The following is a 19,188-nucleotide window of genomic DNA, read 5'->3' on the forward strand; positions in this document are numbered from 1 at the left end:
GAGCAAAATAAAGCCTTTTAAACATCAAGTGAAGTCATTCTTTTAAGTTGTAATTTTATATCATAATGTTGTAAACCATTATGATGATGACATGAAATATATAAATTGGATTTTTAAGTTATAGAGTTTGGAGATAACTTTTAATACTGTGAGTATTTTTTAACTACCATGAGTTCTGAAGTAGGGCTTAAGTGAGACTTCAGTGGTATACACTTTCTCCTGCCAGACAGCAATTAAATAATTTTTTAAACTCCATTCTTTAGTTATTCTAATGTCATTAAGAACTGAAGAGAACAGACAATACTTTTTAAATAACATTTATGAGAAAAATCCCTGACTTGGAATTTATGTAGTTAGGAATATGAAGGATGTCAGCTTCCTTTACAGGCATATAATAAAATAGAACAACACTAACAGTTACATGAAAAGCATAAAATTTACAATATGAAAAATATTTTAGAACTTGGATAGTGAAGTGCTGGTACAGAAGTTCAGATGTTCAGAAGTCAGAAATACTTCGGATAGCAAGTAAAGACACGTATTCTTTAAGTATGAGAACTCCTTAAGATATCCAAAATCTATTATCATTTGAGTTATTTCCAAAATTTCATTTGACATATGTAAGCATAATTGGATCATTTACTCTGCACAGTCATGTCTTTCTGATAAGGGAAATGTCATTTTTTATCCTTGTTTTCTCATTTAAAATGATACACTTATTAAACATGAATTAGTAAATGAATGAATGAAGTATATTTTCTTAACAGACAATCTTGGACTCCTAATACATCATCCACAAACACTCCTGCCACTTCTCCAATCAAGAAAAAAAGGTATTCATTGTTGCCATTGTTTGATTGGCAGAGGACACGCCATTGTTTGATTGGCAGAGGACATATAGCACTGTATTAAACCTCTATTAATAATTGTATCAAAAAACATTATCAACTTTCTCCTCTAGCAAACTCCAGAATTCTCTGCTTTTTTTTCCCTGAGAGTACTGTGTTGAAGATAGTTTGTACTACCAATTTAAGCTCTGAGGACACAATAATAGATGCTAATTCTTCACTACAGCCCCTAACTCAGCAAAACTATGCCTTTTCAGTGTATAAATTTAAAGTGTTGTAACACATTCTAATTACAACCAGCTGAAATCTCTGATGCCAAACTTTACCCTGTGCTGTTTCATTACACAGAAACTACACAAATGGTTTTGGAATAGCTAGCTTTAAAAATTTAAATTTCAAATAATATTGACTGAATAAGAGAAAAGACAGAGTGTAGAACAAATAACTTTTTTTTTAGATTCAAAACATACTGCTTGGGATAGCTGTATTTTAATCACACAGTCATAGAATGGTTTGAGTTGGAAGGGACCTTTAACACATAAGTTCCAAACTTCCTGAAATGTGCAGGGACACCTTCCACTAGACTAATTTGCTCAAAGCCTCATCCAGCCTGGGCTTCAATGTTCTCGTAGTGAAAAAATTCTTCCTAATATCTAATGTAAGTCTACATTCTTTTAGTTTAAAACTATTTACCCCTTGTCCTATCAGTATGCACCTCAATAATGAGTCCTTGTAGGCACATTTTAAAAACTGGAAGGCTGAAATAAGGTCTCCCTGTATCCTTCTTTAGGGTGAACAACCTCAATTCTCTCAGCGTCAATTCGTAGGAGAGGTGCTCCAGTGTTCTGATCATTTGGTAGTCCTCTTCTGGATCTGCTCTAGTAGGTCTGCATTTCTCCTATGCTATGGGCCCTTGAGCTCAAGACAGTAATCCAGGTGAGATCACACAAAGACAGAGTAGAGGGGGGATAAGCACCTCCCTCAGCCAGCTGGCTACACTAGTTTTGATGCAGCCCAGGATATGATTGGCTTTCTGGGATACTAGCACATATAATTGAGTCATGTTGAGTTTGTTATCCACCTGTGCCCACAAGTCCTTCTCAACAAGCCTGCCCTCAAGCCATTCATCATCTGGTCTGTAGTGAAGTTTGGGATTGTGCTGACCCGTGTTCAGGAACTTGCACTTGACGATGAACTTTCTGAAGTTCACATGGGCTGTCTCCCAACCCTGTCTAGATCCCTCTGGATGGCATTCCTTCTCTCTCAGGTGTCAACTGCATGATTCAGCTTGTTATTGTCCATGAACTTGGTGAGTAAGCTCGGTCTATTGTCCACGTCAGCAATGAAGCTACTCAACAGTTCCACTGCTAGTATGTTGTGCCACTGAGGGATGCCTCCAAGCACAGATCTTCACCTGAACATTGAGACATTGACCACAACTGTTTAGATGTCGCCATTCAGCCAATTCATTATCCACTGAGTAGTATACCCATCAAAAACATTGATTTGGGACTCTCTTAAGGAACAAAGACATTTTTTCCTTTTTCCAATTACTGGGAAGTTCACTTGGCTTCTGTGACTTTCCACATATGATGGATAGTGACTTAAGGATTCAGCTGCTCCTCATAAGACTTGTGCTTCAGGCTCTTCGCAGCTTTGTTGCCCTTCTCTAGACATGTTCCAGGCCTTCAATGTCTTTCTTGAAGTGAGGGGCCCAAAGCTGAACACAGTAGTTGAGATATGGCCTCACCAGAGCTGAGTACAGGGAGACAATCACCTCTCTGGTCTTGCTGGCTAAACTCTTTTTTTATATAAGACAGGATGCCATTGGCATTCTTGGCCATCTAGGCAAACTGCTGGCTTATATTCAGCTGAGGATTGACCAACACCCCCAGATCATTTTCCTCTGTGCAGCTTTCCAGTCACTGTGCTCAAGGCCTGTAGCATTGTGTGGAGCTGTTGTGACCAAAGTGCAGGACTTAACATTTGGTCTCATTGAACTTCATCTCATTGGTCTCAGCCCAGCCTGTCCAGGTCCCTTCGAAGGGCCTTCTAATCCTCAGCCAGATCAACACATCCTCCCAGGCTGATGTAATTTGCAAACTTACTAAGGGTGCACTCATCCTTTCAGTCACTCATCACCCTCATCCAAATCATCAATAAAGATATTAAACAAGGCCAGCCCCAGTACTGACCCCTGGGGAAACACTCTTGACTGGTCCCGAACTGGATTTAACTCTGTTCACCACCACTTTCTGGGTCTGGCCATTCAGACAAATTTTACCTAGCAAGGAGTGTACCTGTTGAAGCCATGGGCTGCCAGCTTCTCCAGGAGAATATTGTAGGAATCAGCTCTTTCAGCACTTTGGGATGTATTTCATCAGATCCCATGAACTTGCACACATTCAAGTTTTTCAAATTATCTCAAACCTGGTCTTCTCCTGTGGTGGGTAAGACTTCATTCCTCCAATCCTTGCCTTGAGATTCTGGGAACTGGGAGGCATAGCAAGAGAAATTGCTGGTGAATACAGACAGAAATGTTGTAGAATACCTCAGTCCTCTCCATATCAGTTATTGTCAGGTTCCCTGTCTCACTCATCTTTTTGCATAAAGGGCAACCTTCCTTGTCTGTCCCTTCTGAACAGTTTTCAGCCACTCACTAGAGCACTCCAGTCATGTTGTTCATCCCACCACGTTTCAGTATCAGCATTCAGATCACAGCTTTCTAGGTAGACAGCATGTACAAGCTTCTCATGTTATCCACGTTATGTGAATTAATATAAATACTTCAACTGGACTTTCAACTGTCTAAAGTTTCTGATGTGTTATTTTTGGAGAGCTGAGGGTCATTCTTCCACCATGTAGCTCACAAATATACAAAGTGCTACAGCTTTATTAGCTTCGTTAGTTAGAGGCCCAGATCCCTGAATCAGCCAACCTGCCAGTGAAGATTCTTGTTCCTTTCATAGACAAGTGGATCCCATAGTTGCACAGTAATCTGTTTTCAGATTACTGAAATGTATTCTGTGATTGGAAATACCAAAGACACGGCAATGACATGTAGCCAGGTATTAATCTGTGTTTGTCCTGCATAAGAGAGTGTTCTGTGCACTCCCTTATCTCTGACTGGCAACATAAAGGAGACTATTTCTTGGGTCCTCATCTCTTTCGCTTGTGTCTCCAAGGCTATGAAGTCCTGCTTTATGTATCCTTTCCATTCATTATTTCTATCTGTGTTGTGTGTTTTTTTTTCCCATATTCCATGTGCAAACAATATGATCAGTAGTATATAGATTTCTTTCAAGAAAAGAAGTAAAGCAACAGCTGAAAGTGCTTATAATACAAAACAATTAATAAAAGCCCAAAAATGCTTCTTGAGTTGGTATTCACACCCTTGTTTGCTTTGTACATTCTATTTTGTTGTGTTTTCAGAGAACAATCCACTTATTTCGAACTGTAGAAAAGACAATGTGGTGTCAGAAAATACATTGTACACAATAGTAATTAAATTTATGATGTTACTTCCAATTCCATTCAATTGTCTGGATTTTAAAAAATGGTCTAAAGAGTATAATTATGCAGTTTTTTTCAAAATATTAGTAATTTAAGAACCATTACAGACATTCCTACACCATTTCTGAGATTCCAATGTTCTTTCGAGAAGAAACAGACTCAAACTGCTGTTCAATCCCATAACATATACTAATACTCAAGCATTTATTTGTTAACACTGACAGACAATCTTGGATGCCTCCCCCAGTTTCAAGTAATAAGACCATGAGAGAAGCAGTGGAATTCAAGCGGTAAGTACTAATGATCATTAGTTACTTCCTTTTGTAATTTTTTGCTAGAGCTGATTTCACATGTAAGCCTACAAGGGTTAAGTAAGACGGTATGGGTAGAAAAAGGATCTAAACTTGTTTAGGCTCTAATCAGCTTGGTGCCTATGACTGACTGAGGTGTATGTGAAGTGCCAAAGACTTTAGGTTGCATAAGTGCTCCTAAATTTTTCTACAATGCATGTATGTTTTCTCTGTGATTTTACTTCAGAAATTACTTACTAGTCATACGGGCAGGAATCTCTTAATGCCTCTTGGTCAGACAGACAGGGGCTGACTGACCAATCTGGTGGTATTCTATGATGGGGTGATGGCATCAGTGAACAAAGGAAGGGCAAATGATGTCTTCTACCTGGATCTGTGCAAGGCCTTTGACACAATCTCACACCATATCATTATCTCTAAAATGGAGAGAGATGAATTTGAAGGGTGGATAGAGATTCCTTGGATGGTCCAGCCAGAGGGTTGTGTTCAATGACTCTTTATCCAGATGGAGGCTGGTGAAACAGTGTCTCCTCAATAGTCCATTTTGGGACCAGTGCTCTTCAACATATTTATCAGTGACATAGACAGTGGTGTTGAGGGTACCCTCAGGAAGTTTGCTGATGACACCAAGCTGAGTGGTGCAGTTGATATGACAGAAGGAAGGGATGTCATACTGAGGGACTTGGACAGGCTTGAAATGTGGGACCACGTGAACCTAATGAGGTTCGATAAGACCAAGTGCAGTGCATTACATTTAGGACAGGGCAATCTCAGATATGTATACAGACTGAAAGAAGAACTCATTGAGAGCAGCCCTTTAAAGAAGGATTTAGAGGATTTGGCCAAAATTCAAAGTCACTCACCAACCACTGGAAAGCCAGTTAACAGATATTTTAATATGTCAGCTGCAATGAATTTATCTGATTTAATTTCAGGATCTCACTATGATCATGGTAATTTTGAAAGCAAGGAATGCTTTCACCTTGCCAACTTCCAATAAAATTCCAAGATTCCTATGTCCTTCTTAGCACTAACTATCCAGTTACTTCTCTACCCTCATCAGACAGAGATGACTGAAATACAGGCCTATTCTTGATGAAGCTTTCATGAATTCTTGCCATTCTTGAATCATCTTACAATGTTACCAAGCATACTTGGTTAAACAGTGATGGGCATTAAATGATTAATTTGTTTATCTTTGAAAAGTGCTTTGAGGATGGGTAAGCTATTTGAAATTGTGAAAATTACTGTAACTAATAATAGCCAAAGGGGAGCCTTTTATTTGCTTATGAGTTTCAGAAAATAAAGTGTGTATATGCTAATAACCACAGTTTTAAAAGGTCACTATCAGTCTTAGGGACAGCTGGGGCAAAGGACTGTCTTTTCTTCAAATACGAGAATGGCCTATGTTCTGCTGTGTTTACTATCTTCAGGAAAGCAGTTCAGCAATGAAGGATTATTTTTCTATCGAGTTTATAATCTGATAACCTTTTCTAATTCTGAGACCCAATTTTAGTTTTCTGTATTCAAGCATGACACATGAACTTTTATAGTGCTTTGTCTCAGTCTTAATGGATGAATAACACCTTACAGAATGCTTAAAAAAAAATAAGCTAAGCCTATAAGCAGCTGACTGTAATCGAGTTTTCTGGACTGTGAATTGTATGCTGTAAACAAAACACTATTGATCTGTGATTTACTGGAGAATATTAGCTGAAGAATTAGTGCCTTAGTAACACATAAAGTGTATGATTATAATTACATCATTATAGTACTTGGGTTAAACAAATTATATACTACATTAAGAAACAAGGAAAAGTACATTCTTGAAAGAAGTAAAATTAATTGCTAATTACTGATCTAAAAGCTTGTAAAGTGCTTCAATATTAGCATTGTGTTTCTGAAATGTTTTCTCTTTCCCAGGGCCATATCATCAGAAAATTTGGAAGATCCAACAAGGTATGCCTTGTTTATCTTGCTTCCTAGTAAGTCTAGATATGCAACACACCTCTATGCACAAACATTGATTATTATTTTATATTTATTCATATAGCATATTTATAATTGTAATACTATGATTTATTTGGTGAGTTTCCTCCATAGTCAGGGTCCCAGAATTGCATGAAGAAGCCATCCTTCTTTGCAGAAATATAGCTATGTTCATAATTTAAAACACTTCATTGGATATTTACTCAAAATTTTAAAACTGTAGCTGAATAAAAATATTTAAAATTGCTTCAAAATTTTAAATTCACAATTATATATGTAGTTAATGTGACCATTTGTTAATGCTAAACTGATGTTTTAAAGAGTGAAAAAGAGAATGAGTAAGCAAAGTAAAGAAGGAGAAAATCATAAATGAAAAAGTTATACAAATTCAAAGTTTCGCAATAGAAAGCATTAACATAGGATGATTTGTTGTAAAGTCCCCCTAAATTTTAGTATTTGCAAAAATTGCTCCAATTTCAGAAAATGAATTTATTAAAACAATTCATTAATGAAATGTATATTTCACGTGGCCTATATTAGGAAAAGGTTACTTAACTAGTCTGTAATTTCATGGCTTATGATAAAGGAAGTTGCAAAACTTGACATAATTTAATTGCCATCTTAATAGAAAGACTGTCTACAGAAACATGGATTCTCATTCCCAGTTGTATCTGCCACCTACTCTTATCATTTCAGTGTTCCAAAAGTGACCAATCTGACTGATCCTGTCAGAAATAAGTAAACATATCTACAATAATAACTAACATAAGTGATAAATTATGTAACCTGTTTCCAAATATCATATGCATTAAGTATGTTTTCACCATTTGTATTGCAGTGCTGTTTTTTCATCAGAACAAGTCACCTCTCAAAAATCAAAGACTGATATGGATGATCAAGCTACAGCAAGGTAACAGACACTGGCACAGTTAAAACGATGTTATAGCACATGATAAAATTCATCTTATGTACTCTTCTATTTTTCATTTCCATATTTAATAGCTTTTTTGGTCATGGTGTAGGATAAATGCAGCATTTCTCTACTGCCAACAATTGTCCTAGAAGTATGAAGTTGGAGTCCCACTTCACTGAGTTGCTAAGTTATTTCAGATGTCTTCATTTCAAATTCTTTCAGTGCATCTAGCTTGCATCATAAAGGGCAGTATATAGATAGATGCTGCAAAAAATAAAAAAGGTAGAGGCAGACACATTGCAGTAGCATGGTTTGTATAGTATATTTTCTTGGAGCTTCAAGGAATTGTGGGAGCAGGAGTATGTTCACGCTGTTATGTATATAAAAACTTCCAACTTTGAGATTTTACATAGGAAAAAATAGCACATATCGTGACAAATTAGTATGTTCATACAGATGCATTTGTTCTTGTGTTAAGTTAGATGGCATATGTAGTGATGTATCTTAGAAATGTGTCAGTGTAAAGAATACCGTGAAAACGATTGGTAGAAAAGACAGAAATGTTGTTCTGCTGAAATTGCAGTCAACTGTAAGAATCTCTACTAACAGAGATGGCATGTTTTTTCAAAACAATTAGCAATACTGAGGGGTGATGGTTTTACACTGATGGGAGCTAAGCTCCACCATGCCACTTGCTTGCTCCCCCTCATCCAAACAACAAGGGGAGAAAATACAGTAGAAAAAAAACAGCTCATGGGTTGAGATATTTTGAGTAAAAATATTCTACCAGAATAAAATGCCTGAATATGCAACTAAAAAGTGCATGAATTAGAAGCAGATTTCTAGGTGTGCACTGAGAACTATAGTAGCTCAGATTTGTAGTTTTTAACTGGAAATACTAAATTCTGCAGATACTTAAATCAGTCCAGTTTAGCTAATTCAATTTTACTTGATTCATAATATGTAGTTTTGTGGTCAGCAGTCACAGTTTATACTATTTTGAATCTTGTTCCCTCCCTTCAGTATGTAAAATCAGTACGGAATAGTTAAGGAAAACATGCAGATAACATGACAGTGCAATTCTTTGGAAAAAGCTTTAGTGAAACATTTTCCTGTCAAGAAATGTGGGAGATCTTAGAGAATTAAATATGGCTCTGTATTAATGAGGGAATTCACAGCCATTCTTCACTTGTAAAGGCGTGTAAAAGTCTTAATCCTCAATCAGTCCACATCAATAGTCCCCAGAATCTCTCATTACCATCTTGAGCTTTGTATTCTAGTCCTTCAATTGGCAGAGGGCTGGAGAAATATTTGACTGATCTACAAGTTGCTATGGTAACCTCACACTAACTACAGCTATATATGTCACCATGTAAACTATAAGTAGCCTGCAATCTTCATGGGCAAAATTCTGCTCTCTTTCCTCCTGCTATAATTCCTTTACATTTGGCTGATGATTTATATGTCAGCCATCTGCTATTCACGTGTCAATTTCACAAAACTACAAATTTTTGCTGAATTTATGGTAACCAAAAGTGCATTAAGCAGCTGTCAGCTCATTTCTTCCTCTGAATATGACATATTAATACTATGCTTTTGTCAAAAACGCTTGCGCCAAACACAAGAAATAAATGTCAACATTAACAGTATTTCTAGTAACACTGACGTGCATAAGTAATATATTCTTTATATCCTTCAATATATCCTTGTATCCTTTAATTTCACATATTTTTATTCAAAATGCAAAGATTTTCAGGTCATGATTTTTGAAGTTATTCTTAATTGATTATTTGTCTTTTGTCAAGGATTCTAATATGAATGTTAATGGCATAATGCATTAATTTCAGTATAAAATGAAGGGAATATGCTAAGTGGTTTTCTATCAAACCTCATTAGTGACATAAAATCTTTTGAAAGGACTTACCTGAAAATGATGGCAGATATTTTCTTTTGGCTGGAAATGTAAGCTTCACTATGCACTGCTAAATGAAAAGCCTAAGTCTGCCTCTATTAAAGTAAAAAACAATTTGTTGTTTTCAAATAGAAGACTTAGATATAGTATCTGTCTTAAAGCAAAAATAAATTCAGAATACATGGAAGCCACCTATTTGGTATGATTAACAGACCAGAATAGGCAAATTGCAGTTTTTTAGGGCATCTAAAGGTTCCATAGACAGCATAAGTAAGTAGGGTAGAAGCCAGAAAAGGCAGAGATAATGACTATAATAATTGTAATAATTCTTGTGTATCTTTTCAGAGTATTACAGGCTGTCTTCAAATCAGTTATCTGGATATTTTTCTGTCTTACACTGTGGGTCCTTTTTCACTCAGAGGATGGTTGACACACTGGAACAGGTTACCTATGGAGGTTGTGGATGCCCCATCCCTGGAGGCATTCAAGGCCAGGCTGGATGTGGCTCTGGGCAGCCTGGTCTAGTGGTTGGCAACCATGCACATTGCAAGGAGACAGAAACTAGATGATCATTGTGGTCCTTTTCAACCCAGGCCATTCTATGATTCTATGGCTCCTTTAGTCATTTATACATTGTTTACCAAGTACTTCCTGTATTTTGTTTCCATTTTAGTGGAAAACGAAGATTTTCACTTTTTTCCATTACAGAATCTCAGCAACTATAAAATGCAGTCACTTAGACAACTGCGTTACTGACCATGTCCTGTGGGCAATCTTGTTAAATCATTTCAAACATCCTGTAAGGGTGTTTAACACAACTTTAGTCTATTTTTCATTATTGATGGTAATAGGGAAATGTATGTTTCTATGAAATACTATTAAGAGAGAGAGTTCACTTGCATTTAACTAAGCTGTTCTCTTGCATATGATCTATACAGAAACCAACAGTATTTCTGACAGTGGGCCATGTTTACCAGTACAGTAACAGAAGTATTATCACCAAAAGAATTGGAATAATCAGAAATCCAAATTTCACAAAATCATCGAATAGCTTGGATTGGAAAGGACCTTAAAGATCATCTAGTTCCAAACCACAGGTCTGCCACCTGCAAGATCAGGCTTTTGAGTACCCACAAGATCAGGTTGCTCGGTGCAGCATCTGAGGCATGGACTCAGCTGTGAACAATCCAAATCATTCACTGCAGGTTCTAACATCCCTTATGTACATTTCCAAGTTCCGTCTTGTAACTTTCCATCCCTCCCAAGATGTCAACACTTAACAAGTCTTCTTCAAGTCAAGGCCCACACCAGTGCTCATCCAATCAGAGCCACAAATTGCTTCTATTTACACATTTCTTCTCCAGTCAAGGTCATCACACAGTGATTACATGCCCCACTTGACTTCTTGTCTCCTGGAAACAGTCTTTATTCTCAGTGTCCTCTTCCACATACTATCAAACTTGTTTTTCGGTCTCTACTCTGAACATTATCTTGAAGCCCCACAGCCCCATCCAACCTTGAATGTCTCCAGAGATGGAATGTCCACAGCTTCTCTAGGCACCTAGTACCAGTGCCTCACCACTCTCTGAGCAAATAATTTCTTCCTATAGCATCTAACTTAAATTTTCCCTCTTTTACCTTAAAGGAATTTCCCTTCACCCTATCACTATCAACCCATGCAAAAAGTTGGTCTCCTCCTGTTTCTGAGTTCTCTCCAAGTATGGAAAGATCACAACGAAGTCTCCCCAGAGACTTTTCCAAGCTGAACAAGCCCAGCTCTTGCAACACTTCTTCATAAGAGAGGTGTTCCAGCCCTCTGATCATTTCTGTGGTCATTCTCTGGACCCACTCCAACAGCTCCTCATCCTTCTTTTGCTGAGGACTTCAGACTCAAGTGCTCCAGATAGGGTCCCACAAGGGTAGAGTAGACAGGAACAATCCCTTCCCTTGTCCTGCTGACCACCCCTGTGTTGATGCAGCCCAGGATACTGTTAGCCCTCTGGGCTGCAAATACACAGTGCTGGCACATGTCCAACTTTTTGTCCCCCAGGACACCCAAGCGCTTTTCCACAGGGCTGCTCTCTGTGAGTTCTTTTCCCAGTCTCTATTCATGTCTGGGATTGGCCCAACCAACCCAAGTGCAAAACCCAGCACTTGGTCTTGTTGAACCTCATTAGGTTCATGTGTGCCCACTTTTCAAGCCTATCCAGGTTCCTTTGGATGGCATTCCTTTATTCTATTTTGTCATCAAATTCCTAGTAGTTCATATATTTAAGAAGAAATGTATTGTAGTGCTATAGAAGTATTGTATTTTCATAGATATATCATATACATCTGAGAAACTTCTGAGGTAAAAGTAGCAGGACCTACATAAAAACTAAGAGAGACATCACAACTCTCGAAGCATCTGAAGTAATATTTGCTGCTAACAGTGAATGACTACTAATCTGCGGAAGCACACATTACAGGAGATTTTACATATATTTGTCTTTTTTTTTTAACATACCATTTACAGTGAAGATAGGTTGAATAAGATGTCTCAGCTGTGTATTTGTATGTATATGGATGAGAAAGGTAATTTCTAGGCATCAGAATCATAGAATCATAGAACGGTTTGGATTGGAAGAGACCTTTAAGATCATCTAGTGCCAACCCCTTGCTGTAGGCAGGAAACGAGGAACTAGAATATTTTTGTGATACTTTAGTATTATATCTTCTATAAAGTACTGTACTAGCTTTTTCTGTTCCGTACAGGGTAATTCACTATAATTATTCCTCTTAGAGAGTTGCAAATTTAATGGTTCTGTAAATACACTTTATTATGCTCCTCTTTGCTGATATTCTCTATGACCAGAGGTATGTTACCAGTTTTCATTTTGAAAGATCATGAAAGAATAATACATTAATTACGTGTGCTTAAGCCATCTCATGTAATAAGGACACATTTTCCTATGTCCATCTACATTTGACAACTTTGAAAGAAAAGGTAAGATACAGATTTTCTCTCATATTTTACTGAGTTTTAAATTTTGAACAAACTGGTATCAGCTTGGAATTTTCCAATCCAGTGGAATCAAGGCCATCCTGTCAGGTCTCCTGAATGAAAATTTATTGATAGAACTATTATTATACAGCTGCAATGAGTACAAAGCTGAGGGAACGTTTTAGTACATCTTGAGGCATTTAACAATTATGTCATCCGATTACGTGAAAAGAGAAATCTGTTTTGTGGATAAAGGCAGGTGGCTTCAAACAACCACTAGAAACACACTGGAAAATTACCATTGTTTGGAATAGATTTTAGATGACCAAAAGAAGGCGGCCTGTATCTTACACCAAGTATTCCTTTACCATTCACCATTGTGGTGGACTATTTATTTACTTTCACTTTCTTATAGGCTATATAATGCTTCAGTAGACCTCTGTTATTCAGAAAGTGTTGGAAATGAAGATAGTATAACAGGAGTCACATAAGTATAGTCGTAATGTAATAGTCACAACTGCAGCCAGACAGCCAGTTCTGGCTTTGACTACAATGGCAATATATTCCATATAGTTAGGAAAAGAGTCTTAGAACTTTCAAAACTGTTTTTAATAGTACAGGTAAATGCACTTATTTTTGATTATATATTTTTGCACTTCAGTAGAAGGCAAAAACACTAATTTACTTTCTAATGATGGGGACCTTCTGCCTGCCCTTTCTGTCAGATTTGCACCTTTTCTGTTGTTGATACAAATGATCTTCTGTAGCAGAGCTTCAGTGCAGAGATCCAAGTTCTTTATTCCTGACTGAAAAGATAATATAGTGTTTGAAGGTCATACATATTCTCCAACCAAAACTGAGTAAGACTGTGTTCTTTCTTCAGTGATCTTTCCTAGTCTACCTTCTGAAAACATTCTCATCAACAGCTTCTTCCTCTGTATTTAACTCTGAAATTCCCTATGCTAAGCATTACACTGGTTTCGGCACTGTTCAAATTGGCATTCACAGTTGACTGCAGACCTCTTCTGTTCCGTCATCCTCTGGTCTTGGTCTGAATGAAGATTCCCGGTGCTCGTTAGTGAGTGTAGCGGTGTAGAAGGAAATGCAGCCTGCCTCAAAATAGATGTCACTCTCTTCTCAATGAACTTCCTTATTCTTTCTCACTTATGCATGAAAAAAGTCTGATATAAGGATAGTAAAGCAGCCATGCATGGCAGATCAAAATTCAGATAGGCCCATGGTGTTAAGCTTTTCAGTGAGGTGCCTGACATATTTAATATATTCTAGACCAACTCCCTTAGTTCACACTTGGAAGAACCAGTTGGCAACCATTTGTTTTTGTAACCTCAAACTGTCTTCTGTGCTGAAACTACCAGATCAGAAATTCCCTTAATATTTTTGCCAGAGTTTATTAGCATGGCCTTTACATATTCAGTCTTGATAGAGGAAAAAACTGTGGATCAGGTGCTTCATGAGATCATCTGGGAAATATTACTGGAGAAAGGCTAACAGATACTTGTTTTGTATCACATCTAGAAAAGTCAGTTCTGAGAAGGCAGCTACTTGATGGTTATCAAGAGATTCCTAATTTTGTCACAATGGCTATCCATATCAAAAGAATTTACTTCTTGCATAGTATGTGTCATCATGACCTGTAGAAACTCATCATAGGAGCCAACAGAATGGTGTTTTAGTAAATTTCATGGGCAGCTCCACCATATCCAACAGTCAGTAAATCTGAAATTCATGTGCTAATTAGTCTTGTCCATAAAACACCACCTACAATGTTGAAGTATTTTATACATAGCTGTTTGTGCATCAGCAAAGAGATATTCTAGGTAATGAGACAAATCTTTCAGTAATTAGGGAACATCTGAACCTAGAAATGGACTAGTCAAGATTTTTGTAGCTTTCATAGCTTAAGTATACACATTCACTGAATGAGTAGGGAATTTCTGTCACATAATTTTCTACCTTGTACTCAGGATGCATCATTCAAGAGTATGGCCAGTATGGGTTTAAAATTTCTCTTCTCACTCTCCCACTTGCATCCAAGATCAAATTAAGTTTGACCTCAGCATAATGACACAGTAATGCGGTCAAACATTTTAAGATCTATTTTAGATATATTTAGATACATTTTTTCAAGCCAAGCGAGACAAACAGACAAAAAAAAACCAAAAACAAACGAACAAAAAACAACCACCAAAACTGTGTTTAGCTGTGCTTGAATTTGTGGATAGGATTCATTTTCCTTTTTCTTCTTTGATGGTGATCTGACTCGTCACCAAACTAGAATTACAAAACTATTACCCACTGAAATAAGTGAGACTCATAAATGTATCTGACAAAGGACTGGAAAATATTAGAGCTTTATCTGATGTGAACTGAGTTAGAACTCAAATGCAGAATGAAATTCAAAGCAAAATGTAGACAGTTCAATTTCTGAATTTGTGATACAGAGCATAAAAGAAAAAATCGTAATTTGTGGTTACATTATACATCAATTTCAGTGCCTTCAAAGTTTACTCACTCAATATGTCTGTAGGTCTTTTATGCATTAAATCTATAAAGACATTCAGTAGCTAACATTAGCAAAGCAAAATAGCCCAAAATAAATAATTTTTCTGTAAATGTAGAAACTTTTACTGGTATTGATTCAGGGTCAGATACATCATGCTTTCGAAAATCAGCTAATCTCTGGAGAGCTTTTTATCTGAATGATTTCCCTTTTAGTTTGTGTCTGAGAAGCACAGGTGTTGAAGATGTGGCAAAAGAGAACTATCTGGTTAAATAACCAATAATTTTTGCATGCAGCTTGACTTAATAGCAATTTTTTAAACATATTTATCTTCATTGGCATTCTTTTTTTTCTTTTTCTTTTCTGCTGGATTCTCTTCATTAGTTATCACATCTCTAATCCTATTTTGCACAAAGAGCTAGAGGTACGAAAAAAGAAAGCACCAGCAAAATTCATGGTTGAAAAGATTTTTGGAATGAGGCCCATGATGGCCCAGTTGCACAAGGGTTTTTCTGTCTTTCAAACTGGGCCTTTTTTGTAGACCCAAAGTGCTATTTTAGGCACTTTTCTGTAAGGGAATGTTAGGAGCAGAAAGGTTTTTTTTAAAAAAAAGTTATTTCTTTTTTTCTCTTAGATGTGGTCACTTATTAATGGAAAAGCAAATGAATCAATGGAAATGCAATCCATACTTTTGTGATGGTTACAAGCACATCTACAACTTAAGATATTTATTAGTTTTGTCAATACTATATTTAATCAAATCCCTTTATATAACACATGATAATAAAACTTTCTGCACTGTGTTCCAAATATTTTATTATTATTTTATGCAAAATACAAAAAAATGTATTTGTTATCCCGAGCTGGGTGCTCCAAAAAAATCTAGTCACGTCCTGAGGTTGTATTAATGCATTTAATCTTCCTGAATTTATGAACAAACAATATATTCTTTTCCTGGCAAGCTTTCTAACCTGCTTCCTTCTCATCCATTTCTAAAAATATTCACCCCAGGCAGAATGTTTACAGTGGTGTAATGGCTGTCTCTGAAAATACTGTGTTTGGAGGGGACATCTTTCAGAATGTCTTATGAGAAATGTCAGTATCTATTACAAGCCATCTTTGAAACATACAAAACATACAAACCATATTTGAAAGACATTTCTCCAATTTTGTCTAAATTGCTATATGTAATCCTAGAAAATTTATACTGTGGTTTTCCATTGTCATCTATAGCCTAAAAAACTGCTGACAAATTTAAGAATATATTACATTCAGCCATGTTTGGACACCGATTCATTTTTCAGATAACACTTGTATCTGAAATGGGAAATACTTCCCCACAATGGCTTTTCACTCTATGAAATTTTCTGATATTAAAAGAGCTTATTTAATAAATGAGTTTATGGGTTAGTCTCTTCCGCACTTTAATACTTGACATCTCTTTTAGAAATATTAGTAGATGTGACATTGGGTTATATGATTTTATCTGAAGTTACTACCACTGTTCTATTATAATAGTTAATGTAATTTTTCTAAGGGCAAGAGAAATTACAAAAATCTCTGAAAGTATGCCCAGTGCATAATCAATTAAATTCTGATCGACCCACTAAATCCTGCAGTTTGCCCCACTCTACATTTTATCCTTTTATAAGTAATAACTTAGGTTCAACAAGGCCAAGTGCCGGGTCCTGCACTTTGGAGACAATAACCCCATGCAGCGCTATAGGCTTAGGGATGAGAGGCTGGAAAGGGACCTGGGGGTGTTGGTTGATGCTTGGCTGAACATGAGCCAGCAGTGTGTCCAGGTGGCCAAGAGGGCCAACGGCATCCTGGCCTGCATTAGAAATAGTGTGGCCTGCAGGAGCAGGGAGGTGATCATCCCCCTGTACTCAGCACTGGTGAGGCCGCACCTTGAGTACTGTGTTCCGTTTTGGGCCCCTCACTACAAGAAAGACATTGAGGTCCTGGAACGTGTCCAGAGAAGGGCAACGAAACTGGCAAAACGTTTGGAGCACAAGTCTTATGAGGAGCAGCTGAGGGAGCTGGGATTGTTTAATCTGGAGAAGAGGAGGCTCAGGGGAGACCTCATTGCACTCTACAACTTCCTGAAGGGAGGTTGTGGTGAAGAGGGGTTTGGCCTCTTCTCCCAGGCAACAAACAGGACCAGAGGAAATGGTCACAAGTTGTACCAGAAGAGGTTCAGATTGGACATAAGAAAGAACTTTTTCTCTCAGAGAGTGGTCAGGCACTAGAATGGCCTGCACAGGGAGATGGGGGTAGTCACTGTCAGTGACAGTGTTCAAGAGGCGTCTGGATGAGGAGCTACAAGATACAGGTTAGCAGCCTGTGTTAGCAGTGGTAATGAGAGGATGGTTGGACTGGATGATCTTGCAGGTCGTTTCCAACCTTGTGATTCTATGATTCTATGAACTCTTTAACTTCAGTGGCTGCTAATCTGAGCTGTGCTGGAACCAACAGCCTGGGGTGATATTCTTCTGTGACTTCTCCTTTGCTCTTCCCAGCTACCACAAAGCAAGGAATTTGCAAGATGTCAGCCCTGATTACTTTCTGCAGTCCTGTCAAGCAGCTGTTTCTCAAAGTTGAAAGTTAGTGAAATCTTAACAGTGCAATAAATTTAAAATCTTCTGAGGGTCATGTTCTGTACATACTTTGTTCCATAGGAGCCATAAACTGTAGCTGAACAGGTCAGTCAGCATGTGTTTTTGAACTTGAACCGAAAGCTGCAGCTACAACTCTCCATCCCCTCTCTAAGACTCTTCAGTGTTACCCTTCTGTAAATCAGGCTGCTTGTTGTCAGGGTGCGTGAGTACAGCCTGGACTTATTACTTCTGTTAGAATCCCTTTGGACAGCAAGTCTTCCTCACTAGTCAGTCAGTACATTCTAATACACAAAATATTGAAAATAATGTGTGAAGAAGTAAAAAATGCTGCTGCCTGTGAAATCATGACGGTTTGAAGTCTACAGAATGGAACAAACTCAGCATTAGGGTTTGATATGGCCAGTAGAAACCTTTCTACCCCAATGGTACCCTTGGGTGCATTAAAAAGAGCACGGCCAGCAAGTAAAGGAAAGTGATCTTCCCCCTCTACTCTGTATTGGTGAGGCCACATTTACAATACTGCGACCAGTTTTGAGCCCCAGTTCAAGAAAGACAGGGATCTCCTAGAAGTAGTCCAGCAGAGGACCGCTAAGATGATAAAGGGCCTGAAGCATCTCCCATGTGAGGGAAGGCTGAGTGACCTTGGTCTGTTCAGCCTGGGAAAAAGAAGACTGAAGGGGAATCCAATAAATGTTAATATATATATAAAGGGAGGTGGGAGGCAAATGGGTGATGCCAGGCTCTTCTTGATGGTGTATAGTGACAGGAGTAATGGCCTAAATCTTGAGCATAGGCAGTTCCATACTAACATGCAGAAGAACATTATGGCAAGGATGATGGAGCACTGGAACAGATTGGTTGGAGAAGTTGTAGAGTCTCTTTCTCTGGATATTCAAGACCCTTTTGGATGCCTGTGTGTGCAATAAGAATGCCAACTTATTGTAGGGAACCTGCTTTAGCAGGGGCATTGGACTCAACGAACTCTTGAGAGTCCTTTCAACCCCTGCAGTTCTGTGATTCTGATTCGGAAACAATGATTCTTAAATTATTGTAGTCTTGTAAATCTACTTTTGTCATTGTTTATAAAAATGCAGTACATAAATGGTGAACTATTGCAGTTAATTCTAGTTTTTGTTGTTTAAAAGCTTTGCAAAGTAAACACAGCAATTTAAGGTAAAGCAAATTGAGTTATTCAGGAAGATCAGACATTTAAGGAAGAATCTTTATCTTGAGGAAGTTTCTTTGTTCCCTGTTGACAGAAAAATGCTATCTAGATGAACAGCAAATATGTGACCAGTGCTCTATAATTAATCTCTACAGTATTATAAATTCCATGAAGAAGCATTTGATAGAAAATCATTAAGACATTTTATTACTTCTTTCAAAGATTAATACAAAAAGTTCTAGAGTTCTAGCATTTGGCCTTTTGGTAGGAGCACACCGTGTCTGTTTGCTTTTTTTTTAATGGAAAGATGTCTTCAATTAATTTGTCTGTTTAAAAGAAAAATCCCCAGGAAATATTTTAAAAATACCAAATTGAAAATTGCAAAAAAATGAATACAATATTTTATATATAT

The 19,188-nt window shown here is 37.4% G+C and overlaps 1 protein-coding gene across 1 annotated transcript in view; it reads left to right on the forward strand.

The window, feature by feature from the left end:
• SCEL (sciellin) overlaps positions 1-19,188 on the forward strand; it is a gene marked incomplete at both ends in the record, with an annotated part of 92,509 nt that overhangs the window by 62,176 nt on the left and 11,145 nt on the right. The window contains 2 exons of the mRNA XM_079538714.1: positions 768-833; positions 4,586-4,651. Of these exons, the coding sequence (XP_079394840.1) occupies positions 768-833; positions 4,586-4,651 (132 nt within the window). The remainder of the gene's footprint in view (positions 1-767; positions 834-4,585; positions 4,652-19,188) is intronic.

This window comes from Tetrao urogallus, assembly GCF_951394365.1.
Source record: "Tetrao urogallus genome assembly, chromosome: 1".
Lineage (NCBI taxonomy): Eukaryota > Metazoa > Chordata > Aves > Galliformes > Phasianidae > Tetrao > Tetrao urogallus.